General features: G+C 43.8%; 4 protein-coding genes across 11 annotated transcripts; 3 read left to right on the forward strand and 1 right to left on the reverse strand.

Annotated features, from left to right (window-relative positions):
• Window positions 1–324: 324 nt before the first annotated feature.
• On the forward strand, window positions 325–8,007 carry LOC6608464 (ATP-dependent 6-phosphofructokinase). 6 transcript variants are annotated; one of them, XM_032716418.1, is made up of 12 exons: window positions 325–421; window positions 487–589; window positions 642–709; window positions 768–1,083; window positions 2,006–2,107; window positions 3,173–3,514; window positions 3,572–3,726; window positions 3,840–3,948; window positions 5,479–5,667; window positions 5,884–6,326; window positions 6,384–7,226; window positions 7,280–8,007. In XM_032716418.1, exons 1-12 carry the CDS (start codon window positions 378–380, stop codon window positions 7,416–7,418), a joined length of 2,853 nt encoding a protein of 950 aa, XP_032572309.1. In that variant the 5' UTR covers window positions 325–377; the 3' UTR covers window positions 7,419–8,007. The 6 variants fall into 6 exon arrangements, with proteins under 6 accessions (XP_032572309.1, XP_002033198.1, XP_032572308.1 ...); XM_002033162.2 differs by lacking the exon at window positions 3,840–3,948 and adding an exon at window positions 4,098–4,206 and having other exon boundaries at window positions 327–421; XM_032716417.1 differs by lacking the exons at window positions 325–421; window positions 487–589; window positions 642–709; window positions 768–1,083; window positions 3,840–3,948 and adding an exon at window positions 4,716–4,824 and having other exon boundaries at window positions 1,450–2,107; window positions 7,280–7,368; window positions 7,778–8,007.
• A 226-nt stretch (window positions 8,008–8,233) lies between these two features.
• LOC6608465 lies at window positions 8,234–11,940 on the forward strand. 2 transcript variants are annotated; one of them, XM_032716813.1, is made up of 6 exons: window positions 8,234–8,440; window positions 8,573–9,077; window positions 10,000–10,248; window positions 10,313–10,511; window positions 10,571–10,878; window positions 10,932–11,940. In XM_032716813.1, the coding sequence occupies exons 2-6, from the start codon at window positions 8,643–8,645 to the stop codon at window positions 11,544–11,546; spliced, it is 1,806 nt and encodes a 601-aa protein (XP_032572704.1). In that variant the 5' UTR covers window positions 8,234–8,440; window positions 8,573–8,642; the 3' UTR covers window positions 11,547–11,940. The 2 variants fall into 2 exon arrangements, with proteins under 2 accessions (XP_032572704.1, XP_002033199.1); XM_002033163.2 differs by having other exon boundaries at window positions 8,234–8,409.
• A 55-nt stretch (window positions 11,941–11,995) lies between these two features.
• Window positions 11,996–13,141, reverse strand: LOC6608466 (copper chaperone for superoxide dismutase). Of its 2 annotated transcripts, none has more exons than XM_002033164.2 (3): window positions 13,034–13,141; window positions 12,337–12,980; window positions 11,996–12,275 (listed from the first exon to the last, which is right to left on the reverse strand). In XM_002033164.2, exons 1-3 carry the CDS (start codon window positions 13,136–13,138, stop codon window positions 12,140–12,142), a joined length of 885 nt encoding a protein of 294 aa, XP_002033200.2. In that variant the 5' UTR covers window positions 13,139–13,141; the 3' UTR covers window positions 11,996–12,139. The 2 variants fall into 2 exon arrangements, with proteins under 2 accessions (XP_002033200.2, XP_032572705.1); XM_032716814.1 differs by having other exon boundaries at window positions 12,337–12,967; window positions 13,034–13,086.
• Window positions 13,142–14,942: 1,801 nt separating this feature from the next.
• Window positions 14,943–17,311, forward strand: LOC116800657. The gene has a single exon (XM_032716815.1). It carries the CDS (start codon window positions 17,117–17,119, stop codon window positions 17,294–17,296), a length of 180 nt encoding a protein of 59 aa, XP_032572706.1. The 5' UTR covers window positions 14,943–17,116; the 3' UTR covers window positions 17,297–17,311.
• Window positions 17,312–17,462: the final 151 nt, after the last annotated feature.

Here is a 17,462-nt window from a genome sequence, read left to right on the forward strand (position 1 = left end):
GTCAAATCCCAGAACATATAAAATAATAATATTGTGAAACTGCAATACATTCATGAAACCGAAAAATAATAACAACCAGATGAAAATTAAACCGGGTGTAGGCGTAAATTGTATGCATATAACAGAGGCAAAGATTGATGTATGAGTGGAATATTTAAGTTTATTGAAATTACAGTTTCTTAATTACCAACAAAAAAAAAACAAAAAATTAAATAAATAATACAAAAACCAACAAAATGAGTTTTTATTCAAATATTTGTGGATCGTAGTAACATTAGCTAAACTGTCAAAAATCACTAAAAACTGAGTTCAGAAAATCAGAAAAATTGGTAATCTAATAAAAATGTTCAATATTTAGAAACAAAATTTGGTTTGGCATGCATTCAATAAAATTTCGAGTATTTACCAAATTAAAACCCTTGTAAGTTGCTGTCTGAATTTGATTTATTCACTATACCCACTTATAAGCTTTTCGATTGGTTGGAGATTTTTGGAAATCAATGGACGGATACCTAAATGCCGCCATTTTCATGGGCCTTCAACATTTCGATTACAAATCTCAAACAAAACACCTCCGATTAGGCAAAAGGTAAAAATTTAATTTAAATCTTATCAATTTATAAGACTTCGTTTTACTTTAGCTCACATTTCCAAACATCGGATTCCAATGCACACGAAGTCTTCATTTGTGTAGTCCTCGAGATATTTCGTATGTGCTTATATAGTTTTACTTTATATAATAACACTTCATCCTTTTATATGCTTAGAGGAAGTAATCTTTTAAGTGTAAAATTTAATTGCAAACGACATGTTATAAAGTTGCGCAGTGATTCTGGTGATAAAAAGAATGACAGTCCTGGTGATAAAAACAAAAAAAAAGACAAGTCTGCGCAACGATGTGGAAAACCAATAAACAATCTGCACAGCGGATTTCTCAATGCTAAGAACTATTCTGAAAAAAATGCTATGAAAAAGAAAAAGCGTGCTCCAAAAAAGAAATGTGGCAAAACGGTGGATGAGCTGCGAAAGTGTTTAAGAACCATGCAGGATGTTATTGATTTTGTACATCCAGTCAAGCCTTTTGTAAGTTTTTCTCGCTTTTTACAGTTTTCGAATAATTACGCATTTAAACTAGCTCTAATATTCAGCCATAAAAGCCGTTACATTTCGTTACTTTACGCGGATAGTAGATAGAGTAGATCAGTTTAATACTTGAGATACTCACGTATAGCATAATAATTGGCGTTTAATTTTCCAATCTGAGGTTGTATTTTCCGGTTTCTTGAATATCAGAATAACGGTTTATATCAACGATAACGATAACGGCTATCGCACCCACACACAACCGATGACCGCTCCCGAATTTCCCCATTCCTCGCGAGTAAAAGCTCGCGAAAGCTTTTACTCGCCCAGTGATAACCAGCTGATCAACAGCTGAACGATTGTGGGTCGAACGTAAACAAATTGGTTAAACGCTATTTTCCGCTCGTTGCTAGTCGCGAAAAGTCCGGTCATAACAGACAGAATCATCAGATTTTCCACCTAAATCAAACGAAGTTAGGGCAATCGCGTTTGAGCGAACTCTTGGGCGGATTTAGCCATCCGAAGTTTGCATTGCATCAGTACGCACTTACAGAAAGCCCGTGGCTGTGTGCGTGTGTCCGTGTGTGTTGTGTATGCGTCTCTGGCCTGAAGGTCACCTTGAAACGTCAAAAGCAAAAGCGAAACTTGTGAATACCGCCTGCGAGCGTACATATTGCTAGTAACTGAAAAGCCACGGCAAGGAGCAGTAGTAGTATTTATAGCCCACTTGGATATAACCCAGCTCCAGCGGCGCAGCTCGCATAGTTGCAGAACAGGGAAACTCCCTACCGAGTACAATAGTGGTTCATAGTGTGTGCATTGTGCGATATCCGTTACGATCCCAGTTAGATTTACATATAGTGCAAAAGATTGAAAAATGAATTCCGAGATTAATCAACGATTCCTGGCCCGCGGCTCGCAGAAGGACAAAGGACTGGCGGTCTTCACCAGCGGCGGGGATTCCCAGGGCATGAATGCCGCCGTGCGAGCCTGTGTGCGTATGGCCATCTATTTGGGCTGCAAGGTGAGTTGGTGACCTCTGTCAAGTACTTTCCGCCCACGCAGCATCGCGTCCGGTGACCCCAACCCCCGAGCACAGGCAACAAACCCATGTGAACCCAGAAATTTACGTAAAACACCTGGTAATTTGCTTATCAGCAGCCGTTGAACCACGACTATTGGGCCGCAAAGCCAGTTAGATAATCTCCAATCGGTGCGAAAAGAAATTCAAGAATATATGTGTACATGCACATTGACATTGGGTTTATTTTCGGGCCCCTCACATGCGATTTCGATTTCGGCTAATTTGTTTCGTTTTTGTTGTCGCTCTTGGTTTCTATTCGGTATATTTAAATGAGTTCTTTAATGTAGTAGGGAACTTCTGGCTGTTGGGCCCTCGAAAATATGCAAAAAATGTGTCAATTGTTAGCCAATTTAAATTGATTAAAATCTATTCATTTGATTTCAATTTCTTGGGGGTCAATAAAAGTAGAGTTATTGCCACGGTTTGCATGACATCGCTTGATATGTTCTATAAATTGAACGAAATTAATAAATATATCATGAGTATGCTAAACAAATTTCTGTTCAAATGCTTCCTAATCAGTTCAAGTAACCTAACCTTAGTTTTTAATCTACAAGTGCCTTGGCATCATTATTGTTTATGTTATTTTTTCACTTTTCAAATTAAGAGCGTTATAAAATTTGAATTCTTGGTTATGTGAGTTGCTTAAAAAGTATCGATTTAACATCGATTACATTGTAATTACCTGTAACGGTATTTTGAATATGCAAATGCTTTGATGTTTAAAACTTAAACTTATTCAGGAAAAGTTATAAAAGATATACAAAAAAGTATATTTTTTTTAAGGCTATTAAAATGTATAATTATATTTCTATTGTCTGTTCTTTTATGCTTCCAATTAAAATATTACGATTTTGGAAGAGTGAAAATGAAATTAAATTAATTTACACTCAAATTCGGTGATTAATTTTTAATTGTGCTAATGATGTCAAGCGCCATGAAGATACCAAACTCTATTCTGGTTTACACCATATCTACAATTGTTTCGTGTTTATCTCCGGCAAGGTCTACTTCATCCGTGAAGGCTACCAGGGCATGGTGGATGGAGGCGACTGCATCCAGGAAGCCAACTGGGCCTCAGTCTCATCCATTATCCATCGTGGTGGCACCATCATTGGCTCCGCCCGTTGCCAGGACTTCCGTGAGCGTCAGGGTCGCTTGAAAGCCGCTAACAACCTGATTCAGCGAGGAATCACCAATCTGGTGGTCATCGGAGGTGATGGCTCCCTTACGGGCGCCAATCTGTTCCGACAGGAGTGGTCCAGCCTGCTGGACGAGCTGGTCAAGAACAAGACCATTACCACCGAGCAGCAGGAGAAGTTCAATGTCCTGCACATCGTTGGATTGGTATGCAACACAGATTTCTCCTTGGATATATTTACTTATGGATGAATCTTTTTGTAGGTGGGCTCCATCGATAACGATTTTTGCGGCACGGACATGACCATCGGCACGGATACGGCACTGCATCGCATCATCGAGGCCATCGATGCCATCTCCAGTACCGCCTACTCCCATCAGCGCACCTTCATCATGGAGGTCATGGGTCGTCATTGCGGGTAAGTTGATCTCTGAGCGGATATTTGCGAGCAAAGTTGGGCTGCCTCTGTATTAGCCTAAGTGTCAGTGATTAATTGGGATTTTAGCTAATGCCTGGAACGACTATCTCTAGCTATCTTTCGGTGGTAGCTGGCATTATCTCCGAGGCAGACTACGTCTTTCTGCCCGAGTCTCCTCCGCAGGCCGATTGGCCCGATCGACTTGTCCTTAAATTGGAACAGGCAAGCCCAAGACGGAAATCTGTTGAATGTCGTCGACTCATTTCGCACATTTCTGTTTCTATGGCCGCAGTACTATGTCGATCGATTCCCATCTCCTCCAAAATCCCATCCCCCTTTTGACTAATATTTTATAATATATATTTTTGCAGCTATTTAGCTCTAGTGGGCGGACTGGCGTGCGAGGCGGATTTCATATTCATTCCCGAAATGCCGCCCAAGGTCGATTGGCCAGACAGGCTCTGCTCTCAGCTGGCCCAGGCAAGATGCAGCTCCATTTCCATTCTATCAGCATTGCGAAAAGTCGCAACAGCATCGGAAATATGTTCTCGACAGCTTGTATAGGATTTTAAAATATTATTCTTATTGATATAGTTATAATTTAATTTTTTAATAACAAGTTAGCTGTCGAGATAATATTCCTGTTTTAGATAGAGTTTTATACTTCAGTGCAGTTGTCGTTGCTTGATGCTTAAGTAGTACACCTGTACTTCTAAGTACACCATTTTTTTAAAGACACATTTTAAGAGCGACACAAAGAGCCATAAAAGCTTGATCTTATTTTCTGCTTACTGCACACGAATGTATCTTTAAACACAAACCGGAGATACGGAATGAATTACGCACAGTTGTTGTCTGTACCAGCATACCAAAATCATATTGTAACTAATCTTAAGTTTACCCCAGATACTCCCAATCCCCCGGATAATTATCTCCCCGACATTTGTGAACCATCTTTTATTTTTGTACTTTAATCTCTTGTTTTTTAGTTACTTAGCCATATCGGCAGCCATAGCCACAGAGGCTGATTTTATGTTCATACCCGAGGAGCCGGTGTCAGTCAATTGGAAGGACGAGATCTGTGTCAAGCTCCACCAGGTCAGGTCCAGAGTCCTTCGCTATCCAATTAATTTCTAGTTACTCTTTTGTCAAATTTTTGAATTGTTCTTGGCCTATTCGATGTGCCGAAATTTCCATGGCGATAAACAGCTTTAACAGCTATTTGATTTACTTGTTTGGGTATTGGGTCTCTGTTCTATGTACTCACGATGATCTCACTGAGTTCCCTTACTAACTTTCCCAAATCCACTAACGTCCATCCTCGTTTAATCGATCTGTAAATCTTCATCAATGTTTTATTCATCGACTTTGACTTGTGCGTCCATTCTTCATATTTCAAAACACCTATTCAGCTGCAGTGCATTTCAAAGTTTTGAAACTGATTTCAATACTTAAATACATTGAAAAGAACGTGAATGATTCAAACTGAAATACATAAATATCGCAGAATAACTCGAGCTAACTTTATGAAACGCACTGCACTCATTCGCTTGCTTATACACATAAGGTGACACACTCTTTCAACATCGTAAATCGTAAAAGCATATGTAAACTACATTTTTTTGTTATGATGATGTCTACTCATCATGCCTCTTCATAATTCGTTTGTGCTTTTGTAGTTTCTGTATCATCCACGATAAGCATCTTGCATACATATGTACCTAACTGAATACCTTCACCATTGACCAACAGGAGCGATCTGCTGGCCAGCGTCTGAACATCGTGATCGTGGCCGAGGGAGCCATGGATCGCGAGGGTCATCCCATCACAGCCGAGGATGTGAAGAATGTGATCGACGAGCGTCTGAAGCACGATGCCCGCATCACTGTCTTGGGTCACGTGCAGCGCGGTGGCAATCCCAGTGCCTTCGATCGTATTTTGGTGAGTATTTATCCGAAGATGACCTACAAATTTAATTTTTAGTAATTTACAAAGCTACCTACTTTTTCATTCCCCTTAGTTATATTTTTGTAGCATACTTTTAAACGCTTATAATAAGAAGCTCTGTAAATCTAAAGTTAGCATCATAAGATATATTTTTTAGATATGATTCAACAATTTTTGACTTGAGAGTTAATGCTTCTTCCCCTCTCACAGGCTTGCCGCATGGGAGCTGAGGCCACTTTGGCCCTGATGGAGGCCACCAAGGACTCGGTGCCAGTGGTCATCTCTCTGGACGGCAACCAGGCGGTTCGCGTGCCGCTGATGGAGTGCGTGGAGCGCACCCAGGCTGTGGCCAAGGCCATGGCGGAGAAACGCTGGGCGGATGCTGTCAAGCTGCGCGGACGCTCCTTCGAGCGGAATCTGGAGACCTACAAGATGCTGACGCGCTTGAAGCCGCCCAAGGAGAACTTCGACGCCGATGGCAAGGGAATCGAGGGTTACCGCCTAGCTGTGATGCACATTGGTGCTCCGGCTTGCGGTATGAATGCAGCTGTGCGCAGCTTCGTGCGCAATGCCATCTACCGCGGTGATGTGGTTTATGGAATCAACGACGGTGTCGAGGGCCTGATTGCCGGAAATGTCCGCGAGCTGGGATGGTAAGTAATCCGACGAGGGATCACTCTGAATCTGAGCTTAACACAATGCAATTTCAGGTCCGATGTCTCAGGATGGGTTGGTCAGGGTGGCGCCTACTTGGGCACCAAACGCACACTGCCTGAGGGCAAGTTCAAGGAGATCGCTGCTCGTCTCAAGGAGTTCAAGATCCAGGGTCTCCTGATCATCGGTGGCTTTGAGAGTTACCATGCCGCCGGACAGATCGCCGATCAGCGGGACAACTACCCGCAGTTCTGCATCCCCATTGTGGTTATTCCATCGACGATCTCGAACAATGTGCCCGGCACAGAATTTTCACTGGGATGTGACACCGGTTTAAATGAGATTACGGAGATTTGCGACCGTATCCGTCAGTCGGCCCAGGGCACCAAGCGCCGAGTGTTCGTCATCGAGACGATGGGTGGCTACTGTGGCTATTTGGCCACCCTGGCCGGTTTGGCCGGTGGAGCTGATGCCGCCTACATCTACGAGGAGAAGTTCTCCATCAAGGACCTGCAGCAGGATGTCTATCACATGGCCTCCAAGATGGCCGAGGGCGTCTCCCGCGGTCTGATCCTGCGAAACGAGAAGGCTAGTGAGAACTACAGCACGGACTTCATTTACCGCCTGTACTCGGAGGAGGGCAAGGGCCTCTTCACCTGCCGGATGAACATCTTGGGTCACATGCAGCAGGGCGGCTCACCCACTCCCTTCGACCGCAACATGGGCACCAAAATGGCCGCTAAGTGTGTCGACTGGCTGGCCACCCAGATCAAGGCGAACATAGACGCCAACGGAGTGGTCAACTGCAAGTCCCCGGACACCGCCACGCTGCTGGGAATCGTGTCGCGGCAGTACCGCTTCTCACCACTGGTCGACCTCATTGCCGAGACGAACTTTGAGTAAGTTTAACCCGATGGCCACCACAAACCCACATAACACACTCTTCTTCCAGTCAACGCATCCCGAAGAAGCAGTGGTGGCTGCGCCTGCGTCCCCTGCTGCGCATCCTGGCCAAGCACGATTCCGCCTACGAGGAGGAGGGTATGTACATCACCGTCGAGGAGGAGTGTGACACCGACGCCGTCGCCTAAGCGGACTCGGATCCGGACTCTGATCCCCACTTCCGCTTACCACCACCATCGCTGCATCGAAGCATCAATGTCCAAATATCCGCACCCTCGAATCAGTCTCTGTGTTCGCTTTTTAAGTTGTTTTGGCACGGCATCCGATCCGTTTTATGGTTTTGACCAAGATCAGACGAAGAGGCCCATGACAGAAGCACATACGAAAGTATTTCATCATCTACAGACGCATAAAAAACGCACAAATACATAACTTATTTATATTGCTCGACAGTCGATTCTTTCTTATGATTTTGCCAAATATCGTGTATTCTTGAATTTTGAATCTCGATTACTGAATAACGTTAATAGTTCATTCTACATTGCAGCCGTTCCGAAGAGTCTGGCGACCTATTAGCGGAAAACGTTTCGTATGTTATCGTAGTTGTTGGTTCTTCAGCCCAACTAAATTAAATGTTAAAGTATTTAGACAAATTACCCAGTCAAAGGAACAAATTCTATCTGCAAACTGTTTTTCGAGTATTGTTATCGAACGAAGCAATGATCTATTTGTAACGACGTGCTAAATACATATTCAAACACCTGTTGGCACAATTTATTTGCTATTTGTTTTCTATTTGTTCAGTGGTATGTGGGAATTGAGCTTGAATTTCAGTTTTGGTTAAGAAAAAAACATTTAATTTTTGAAATGGTTAGCTGGGCGCAGTTGGAACAGCATTGTTTCAGTGGAACCGTCCTATAACAATCGATGTTCCTGCAGCAACTTCACTGCTTGCAAACTATCGGCGCAATCGATTGTCGGTGCCATCAATGCGCTTGCAGCCCTAGACACTTTGACTTTTTTTTGCCACGGATTGTGTATGTAGTTTTAATTGTGAAAAACTGCGTTAAAGTGGAAGTCAGTTTGGTTAAACTGCGTCTCAAAGAACTAGACATATTGGACCACGGTGAAGCGCGTCCAAAAACAATGCAATCGCACTAGTTCCATTTACTAAAACGGGTACGAAGCCATCTCGAAATCGAGTCGCAAAGTGCGTAGCACAAAATTTTAAAGAAATTTCGAAAGGGGGGAGAAAAAACAGCATAGAGACGCTACATATATATGCATATAGTCGAATTAATAAGTATATACGTTGTTTTCTGTGTGTGTTCCGCTATTGCAGCAACTTCAAAACGCTGCTGCAAACGAATTCTGTCCATTTAGCACCGAAACGCCACTGGAAGCAGAAGGAAATGGTGTCCACCCGCCAAATGTGCAGTGGAGGCGGTACGTCCGCTTCGGAGGGGGTCTTGCCGTTCGGGGGTGCGGGTTCGGGATCTGCATCTGGACCGGGAATAGCTTCCGGATCAGCAGTGGCATCCGGATCGGGAACTGGAGTACAAGAGCCCCCCGAGTCTACAGCAAACCGTTCCTCCGTCCTGCGGCGAACCACCAGCTATCAGGGTCACCAGGCCCATAGTTCTTATCGCGTCGTCTCGGCGGGCAGCCTGGCCGAGTCCCCCAGCGCGGTGACTCGCCACCACTCGTACACCATGCAGATGCAACGGCAGCGTCCACCGACTGCCACCGCCACCACCAGCGCACTCAGCCTGTACGATCTTCCCAACGAGCTGATTGAGAAGATCCTCACCTACGTGGACTACAAGAAAGTTTCAAATCTCAGATTGGTAAGTGCACTGCTGCCCCTCTGTTCCACCCAAAGCGCTGGCTATTAAATCAATAAAAAGCAATTTGCCCAAGTGCAAGCGTGGTACGGCTGGGTTATCCAACCAACAAACTACCTGCACTTGTATGCCTCTTCTGATATGTATAAGGTGTATTCTGCCGCTCTGCTGTTATGAGCATTATTTTGCGCCATGCGTTGCACTTTCCTCAACGGATTTCGGATTTCCCTTGGCAGGAGGCAATTAAAACTTTGTCACGAGGGCACATGCATTTGCGAATGCTTATTTTTAGCGAAGCACTTGGAATCTTGGCTTCGGTTGGGGGTATGAGTAAATGTATTACATTTTTTAGATTTAGCGGCTTTAAAAACGCAAGGTAATGGATGTGTTCATTAACTTTTTTTTAAATAAACAACTTGCTCTACACAGAAAGCATTAAAGTGAATATAGAACCAGCCAGTTGAAGGATTATACACTTTCAAATAAAGAGATAAACATTTATGAATATTTAATATTCATTCTACTTATCAAACAAAATATACCAATTATAGAAATATCACACATTTAAAATCAAGACAGAATAGGTTAAAAAAAATTCCAGGAATACTTTCAAAGAACAGCTTAAGTTCAAGGTTCAGAGGGTAACTACACTTCGTTGTTTGTTGCTCGTTGGCATTTTTTGCCTGCACCCGCGTCTCCCATCCACAATTCGTTGTGTATGTATGCACGGTTATATGTCGTAGGTAGCGGAGACAAATGTAATCTGATATAATTTAATAACAGGCAGAACCACTAGCTCGTGGATGAATGCGGGCACAGCAGCCGAAAAAAGAAGTCGGAATCTGAGCTTAGCCCAAAGCACGACACATTTTTAGCTGTTTTACTACCCCCTATTAACTTGAATCCCGGATATGCATACTCGCAGGTGTCGCACCGCATAAACGACATTTGCATGGCCATGCTGAACACAGCCTTCTCCAAGCAGATCAAGACCACGTTGAGCCGCTTCCAGGCGATCAAGGCCAGCATGCCGCGCCGGGAGTCCCACCGTCGTAATCATCCGTTGGCCTGCGAGTGCGACATCATCGAGACATGCTACATGCGTCTATCCCTGCTCCAGATGTCCATGGGCAAGCACATCGAGCGGGGCCACTGTTGCTTCTTTCCGGGAGCCGTAAGTGCAGTGAATAGCAAACCCGAACCCTACAAGCGCTAATAAGAAGGTTGTTCATTTCCAGATACTAGACGAAGTCCAGGCGATTCTCAATTATATCAGTATTACGCCCAGGCTGCAGCGACCTTATCGGGTTACCGACGAGCTCTTCGATCTCTCCACTATGGCCATGGAATACTTTAAGGACCGCATCGAGGCCACGCTACCGGGGCTGGCGTATTTCAACAAGGACTTCTATACGCTGCCCACCACAACTAAGCGACGTAAGTGCTTTGATCTTTCCTTGGCGACAACAAACTAAGCTGCATTTCCAAACCAACAGCCACGCTTGCCATCAGTTCAGATCTCGAAGACAGCGCCAGCAACTCGCCGCCTCAGAACCACATGGTGCTCCGCAAGGGCATCCGCAAGATCAAGCAGGGCATGAAGATGTACAATAACCAGCTATCGGTGCTGCGCACCGAGCTTCGCACCTGCAAGCGCAAGGCCGCCGAGCAGAGCAAGCAACTGGCTGAGCAATCAAATCTCATCTCGGAGCAGCAGAAACAGACGCTGGAGTATGCCAATCGTCTGGACGAAAACGACAAAAAGAACGAGGAGATGTCTCGCAAGTTCTCCACCCTTTTGCAGGTGAGTCGAAGCTCGGCATTCTATTGATTGGCATTGATTTACTTTCCTTGCAGGAGCTCAACAAGTGCAAGACAGAGCTGCAGTTCTGGCGTTCGAAGAGTCCGGCCATCCCTGCCGTATGCAGTTCGTGCAATCAAAAGGTGGCGCCTGTGGTGCCGCCTGAGGATTTTCAAGCGCTGGTCAACCAGGGTGTGGATCCCGAGCACTTTATTATCATCAACGAAGATGTGGATACCGAGAGCGATGTTGGTGTGGGCGAGCTAAAGGAGTTTGCCTCGCCGGATGAGTCCACCACGGCCAAGCTGCTGGCCGTTAGCACCGCAGCCAAGAATCTTAAGCGCAAGATGCCATCAGAGAGCCAGTCCAATGCCATAGCGTCCACCTCGAAGGCAGCTGAGGTTGCCCAGTCCCAATCGCAGCCGATGGCCACCGGAAATGCAGGAGCTGCCAAAGCTGCGGGAGGTTACTCCCCAAAACTGTTTTATGGCAATCATCAGCGCGGCGGCGTGATTGTCAGTCCTGTGTCCCAGAATCTGGGGGTGGCTGCGACAACGGACAATGCGACGCTCGGATCGGAGGCTCTCGAGGAGCCGGAGGAGGCGAAGAAAGCACGTAGAGTACAAAAGGCCAACAGATATGTAAATACGCCCGGCAAACGCAGTAAATAAGCATTAGGACCTACGCATATACAGTTTACATATTTTTTACCACTTATTTACATATAAAGCGTGCATGCCGTCGTTCACCTGACCCCACGGATGTGGGTTAGGGATCGGGGCATGCGCCGTAGTGTTAACGGAGGAATCAAATTAATATATACACATATATCTATTAATGTCAAATGCATTAGGCATTTCGAATATTATTCATTATTATTATTATTATCACGTACAACAAGTGTCTGTATGTTCTTCGGTTTTAACGCCCCGTAAAAACCAATTGTAGTTAACCACCACTTTACACGAACATCACACAAATCTGGCAGTTATTGGCAAAGCAAAACAGATAATAATAATTAAAAAGCAAATTAATTTTAACTAAGAAAAACAAAAATAAAAACAGCAAAGAAATATTTTAAATAAAACTTTAAAAACATTAAAATCAACTGCTGCGAATGTGGTTTTTAGTATTCTAATTTTAATTACCGAACGAGAATGGATGTTCTATGGACTTTGTAGACAGAAATTTCTAGAACAAAATGTGGAAAGAGACACCTAAAGATAAGATAATTTTATTTACAAGGTCAAATATGGAAACAAGTTTACAGCTTTTGTGAGCGCTCCTTGCCAGCCAGTGGCTTATTGCGTTCATCCCAAAGGGTGACCCCATCGCATGCACAGATTCTCTTAAAGTTTTCCAAGATGCCCGCCGAACGAGCAATTATACCACACGCAATCCTAGTGGGAAAAGAGTTATAAAAATCAATGATCAATCTAAATGTGGGGCATATTTACATACCTCTCCCCAGAGTTGCCGTCAATCAGGCTCTGATCATTGCCCCCGCGTCCTAGGTCATCGGCGTTGGCTGTTAGAACGACAGCCCTCCCGATTATGTCCCAGACCTCTAGCACTGGATCCACAAATCTAAAGGTGGCCCTGCCGTTTTCATCCGCTCGAATGTTGCCCAGATCTCCGGCGTGCCGCTCCTCTGCCGCGCCTGCAGGGCTTCCATGTGGCGACTGGCGGGGATTGTAGTGATCTCCGACCGACGAGCAACCTGCGGAAGTGTCACCACTCTCGTGAATGTGCAATCCGTGCAGTCCAGGCGATAGACCGTCCACAACGCCATCCACCACCACTCCAGGATCCTTGTCTGCGGTAATGGTGCTAAACCGCACAACTCCCTGGATTGGTGTCTTGTCCACTACACTTCCTGTTGTGTTAATGAGGACTACCGCCGACTGGCCGCCGAATCCGGAGAGTACGGCCCGTACACCTGTGGCTTCTATCTTGTCCTGAATCTCTGACCAAGGTCGTTGGGTCTGGATTATCACTCGACCTTCCTGGGCGTCAATTTCCACCTGGCCGACCCCATCCAGCGCCGAACGGAGGGCACCGGCATAGGATTCGTCACCTCTTCGCATCTGCACTGCAAATTCGATCTGCACATTAACATGGAAGCAAGTTTCCTGACCCGAATTACATATATACTTACCTTGATGGAGCTCATGTTGATGGTCAAAGTGCCGAATAACAATGATAAACAAACTTTGGTATCGATGGACGTCGATAGGTTCAGACAAATCGCGCCTTCTGTCATCGAAGAACGATAGGTTCACACGGAACGAAAGTTTATGGCGTTTGTAAAACACATACTTATCCAATAAATTATAACGTTAAACTAATATTACTAGTTACGATTTAGAGGGCAGTTCCAATATTTTTGTAGTAGAACGTTTTACATTTACAGAACCAAAGTTACTAGCTCCGGTTTTGAACTTTTGCAGTATGGCCAAGTGCAAAATAAAGGCTTTAAACAAAAAGTAAATAGTGGGGGGACTCCGCCACAAAAACTGTTTATAGCTATGAACTGTAAGGGTAACAATTTTTTGAACGAACTATCTTATATATCTGCGTTAATTAATTGCATGCTTTTTTATGAAGAAAATTAATTTTGTATTTATTTTTAAACCACTCCATAATTCCAATATGACTATATAATAATATATGCGATCGGAGTGTTTCAAATTTATTTAGATTAAAACTATATTTTAAGTTAAAGCTTAACTTAATAGGGCTTAGTACTTTAGATATAATTATTGGTTTTCTGTTTCATTTGGTCAAGTATTTTATAATCTGATGCTGACGCTGTCAAACGCTTCTGGACCGATTCAAAACGCTAACCCCGAACTAGCTTAGATGCTAACTAATTTAATTTCCGTGCTAATTTTCAGACCTGTAGCTCCATTCACTTCATATTACGCTTTATAATTTTGGCTTAACTTTTCTTTATGGCCGCCGACAGTTTTAATCAATGCCCATAAAGAGTATTTTTAAGCCAAATGATGCTAATTTTTGTCTACAAAAACCCTAAGCGACAGATGGGGCGCGCCACTTTATTGCAGCCAATTGCGCCTTGACTTTCATTGTGCAAAATAAATTAATTTCACTTGGACCCCGTTATTGATGGCAATTTAAAAACAATTGAGAAATATTTAATATTGCCTTCAATTGAAGAACTGTAAAAGGAAGCACTACAACAAAGAATTATAATAAAGCCGTTCAATTCCCAAAAATTTGGCGAGTCGGCACATGGCTTTGTCAATTAAGGCCTTGCTTAGCACGTCGATCTAGGGATTGAGATGAATTATATCGGATGATAACAATTAGTCGCTATTAGAATACCGTTACTAGACCTTAAGCTAAAAAGCTTAAATGAAATCAATAGCAACACTAATTCAATAAGCTTTTTTGACATAAATGTGTTTCGTTCAAGAAAGAATGAAGGAATGTAATAAATTTAGTTTCTTTCCAATAGTTATTTGGCTATTAGCATTAATAATATTATTTAATGTTTGTATTAATTTACATATAAGTTGAGTTAGTTCCGCAGATCCGTAATAATTTTTACAAGTCTGAAGAGGTCCACCCTAACGACAGATCGACGCCCTGAGCCTCTCTGAAGAGAAGAACGCCCACACAAAAAGGCAATGTGCTCTTTGGGGCAGCGACTAATGGCAACAGCTGTTCTTGTTGATAAATAGCATTACGATTTTTGTCGCCTTGTCTTGTGAGAGAGCAACAAAAGCAAGTCAGCCTATGAAACAATCAACTGGAAGGATACTTGTTTCGGGAATGTGAATAGATAAGTTGGCCTGGATAGTGCGTGCCACGGCAAATTAGCCTTGCCTTTGTTTCACTTGCATTCCACAAAGACGCACGCACACACACACGTGCACAGAATGACCCTTACAGTGGGGCTTTGGTATTGGTATTTGTATTTGCGGGTCGACCGCCACGCTCTTTTGGAGCGAGAGTGAGAGAGCAAAGAGAGAGAGAAACATAACGGGCTAGTGTATTTATTTTAATATTAGCTTTGTGACGTTCGCTCACCAAATCAGTATTTTTCGTACCATCGGCGTTAAAACACATGTTCAGCGATTTAGTGCGGGAGTGTAAACTAATCTGAAAGAGCAACAGCAACAGCAACAACAACAACAACAGCATCATCGTCAGCAAAGCAACAACAACGGCAGCAGAAAATTTTAACACGTTGACGCTTTTTCTAGTGTTTATAGCGAGCGGAAAAGCTTACTAAGCGCGTAACAAGCGAGACCCCGAAATCTTTTTTCATCTCGGTCTTTTCGCCTTTGCGTCTTTGAGTGTGCGTGCCAAAATTCAAATACGTCATCGACGCGCGCAGCCTTAAATCGAAAAGGAATACAATACTAATTGATATACACAAATGCCAGCGAAAGATTGAATTCAATTGCAGGAGCAACAAATAGCCAAACAAATTGAGGAAAACAGTCCCCCCAACCGCACAGCGACAACTTCAATTAATTAACTTGTTATTGTGTAGTAGCAGTCCGCTTCTTGCCATTCACCGCGAAACGCAGCCACACAAAAGAACGTGCAAAACAGCTGGGACTCGAACTGAGAGTAACGGAACGTCGAGCAACAAGTTCAGCAGCAGCAGCAGCAGTAGCAGCGAAAACAGCAGCGACAACAACAACACCAGCATCAACAACAATACAAAGCCCTTTCAATTGCCGGAGAGAGAGGTGGTCCATGTGTCTGTGTGCACTCCAATGAATACGAAGACAACGGCCACTTTTGTTGTTGCCACAATCAATTAGAGTGGTAGCAGGCGGCAGAGGAAAAGCAGCGCAGCAGCAGCATCCGAATCAATTTGCTGTCAGCATCTGAATCTTCGGGTCGGTATTATTCCGAAAAGTGTGAATGTGAGCGTAGTTGCTCCCGTTCCGCCTCCGTAATCGCAAGTACTTGTTGTTATTGCCGCACTCGTCTGCGATCCGCGAACCGCGATCTTTGCTTGTGTTTGTAACGTCGACGTCGTCTTGATTGGAACGCTCTGTGTTTCTTGACTTTTTTCGTACTTTTTTGATTCCGAAACTGGTGTATCTGTAGTTTCCCGCTAACGGCGAAAATTCACACAACTCATTGATATTTTAACCTCGTGTCCGCGTTGGCTGCCGCTCGACCAAGGTTCTGCCGCACAAAATGCTCGTCTCTTTGGGCTTTTCGAAGCCTCGCTTCGTCGGATTAAAAGTGCTCCTCTAGCACGCTCGCAAGTTAGTCCGGCCACAAAAATAAGAAAACCCAAAACTGTAAAATATAACCATAACCCATTGAATTGGCAGAAAAAGTTATCACCACCCACCGAATCGTACCGTTATTGTTATCGCGAAACAGAATCCACAGATAAAAAACGTTCCGTTTCGCTTCGTCGTAAATACAGTGCTAAATCGTGTGAAACAAACTAAAGTCGCTGCAAAAACAGCCTAATTTGTCTAATGAAAGCCGAGAGCATTTGTGAATAATTAGCCCCGAAAAAAACCTGTTCGCAGTCACCGCAAAAATTAGGCCCCAATAAAAAGTGACGATCCAAGAAACTGGCATCTCGCCCGCTTGATATATAACACCCCAACACAAACGTAAATTTCGCGATAACACCTATACTAAACAAAAAAATAAGAGAGAAACCAAATCCAGCGAATCAACTTCACAGTAAAGTCGCAAAGCAGTGCAAGCCAGAGCTAAATCGTCGAGCAAACCGAGTAGTTGTGCCCAAATCCAATCGTTAAATCGCAAAAAGTCTAGGAAACCACCCCTACAATCGCTATCAGATTCTACTGCTAATACGATCGAAATTATGTCAGCCTTCTGACAGTGTATTACGAATAAAGTTACATAATCACCGTTGCAATTTTTTGGAAGCGAACCCCCAAAAGTGCCCAATTGGAATGCCGAATATCTGACAGTGACCAAACAAACAGCGAAATCAGTCGAAACCAAAGTCAAAAGAGAACCCCAACTGCAGATGGAAAGCAAGCGAAGTTGTTATCAGTGAAAATATACACACATATATATTCGATTCCAGCGTAAACAACTGCTATATAATGTCCGTCGCCATCTGACAGTGGTCCAAACAACCAGCACAAAGAGCTAGAAGTCGCCGCAGCCAGTGACAAGTTTTACCACAGCGAGTGAGACCTGTACCGTAGAACCAACCCAAGACAAGACTTGCAACACGGGCTAACCAATTCAGCGATAAATGGAGAAATCTGAAATACGACTGCAACGCATGTCTAATGAATATCAGTCGCAATCGAGCTATATGTACCTCCGGACCAAGATGCTGTTAAAAATCGAGAATACCCTACTTCGAAGCCATCGTCAGCGCGAGACCACCGGTATCAAGAAACTATACAATTCGTTTTTCGTATTGTTTTAATTTGCCCCCCGGCCAGTCCCGAACCCCCTCAAAAGGCCCCAAGAACACAAAACGCACAAAAGCAACATTTCCAATTCCACTCAACTGTGAGCCAAGTTAGAAAAAGTTACAAGAAAGCAAGTTATACATGTTTTACCTACATTAAATAAATATATGAATAAACTAG

Source organism: Drosophila sechellia, chromosome 2R (genome assembly GCF_004382195.2).
Source record: "Drosophila sechellia strain sech25 chromosome 2R, ASM438219v1, whole genome shotgun sequence".
NCBI lineage: Eukaryota > Metazoa > Arthropoda > Insecta > Diptera > Drosophilidae > Drosophila > Drosophila sechellia.

Coding starts and splice junctions, on each gene's coding strand:
- LOC6608464 (XM_032716418.1), top strand. CDS start 378: ATGCATTCAATAAAATTTCGAGTATTTACCAAATTAAAACCCTT. Junction 590..641: donor CACCTCCGATTAGGCAAAAG/GTAAAAATTTAA, acceptor GTTTTACTTTAG/CTCACATTTCCAAACATCGG. Junction 3,727..3,839: donor GTCATGGGTCGTCATTGCGG/GTAAGTTGATCT, acceptor GACTATCTCTAG/CTATCTTTCGGTGGTAGCTG.
- LOC6608465 (XM_032716813.1), top strand. CDS start 8,643: ATGGTGTCCACCCGCCAAATGTGCAGTGGAGGCGGTACGTCCGCTTCG. Junction 9,078..9,999: donor AAGTTTCAAATCTCAGATTG/GTAAGTGCACTG, acceptor GCATACTCGCAG/GTGTCGCACCGCATAAACGA. Junction 10,512..10,570: donor GCCCACCACAACTAAGCGAC/GTAAGTGCTTTG, acceptor CCAAACCAACAG/CCACGCTTGCCATCAGTTCA.
- LOC6608466 (XM_002033164.2), bottom strand. CDS start 13,138: ATGACAGAAGGCGCGATTTGTCTGAACCTATCGACGTCCATCGATACC. Junction 12,981..13,033: donor TCAACATGAGCTCCATCAAG/GTAAGTATATAT, acceptor GTTAATGTGCAG/ATCGAATTTGCAGTGCAGAT. Junction 12,276..12,336: donor GACGGCAACTCTGGGGAGAG/GTATGTAAATAT, acceptor TTTTCCCACTAG/GATTGCGTGTGGTATAATTG.
- LOC116800657 (XM_032716815.1), top strand. CDS start 17,117: ATGGAGAAATCTGAAATACGACTGCAACGCATGTCTAATGAATATCAG.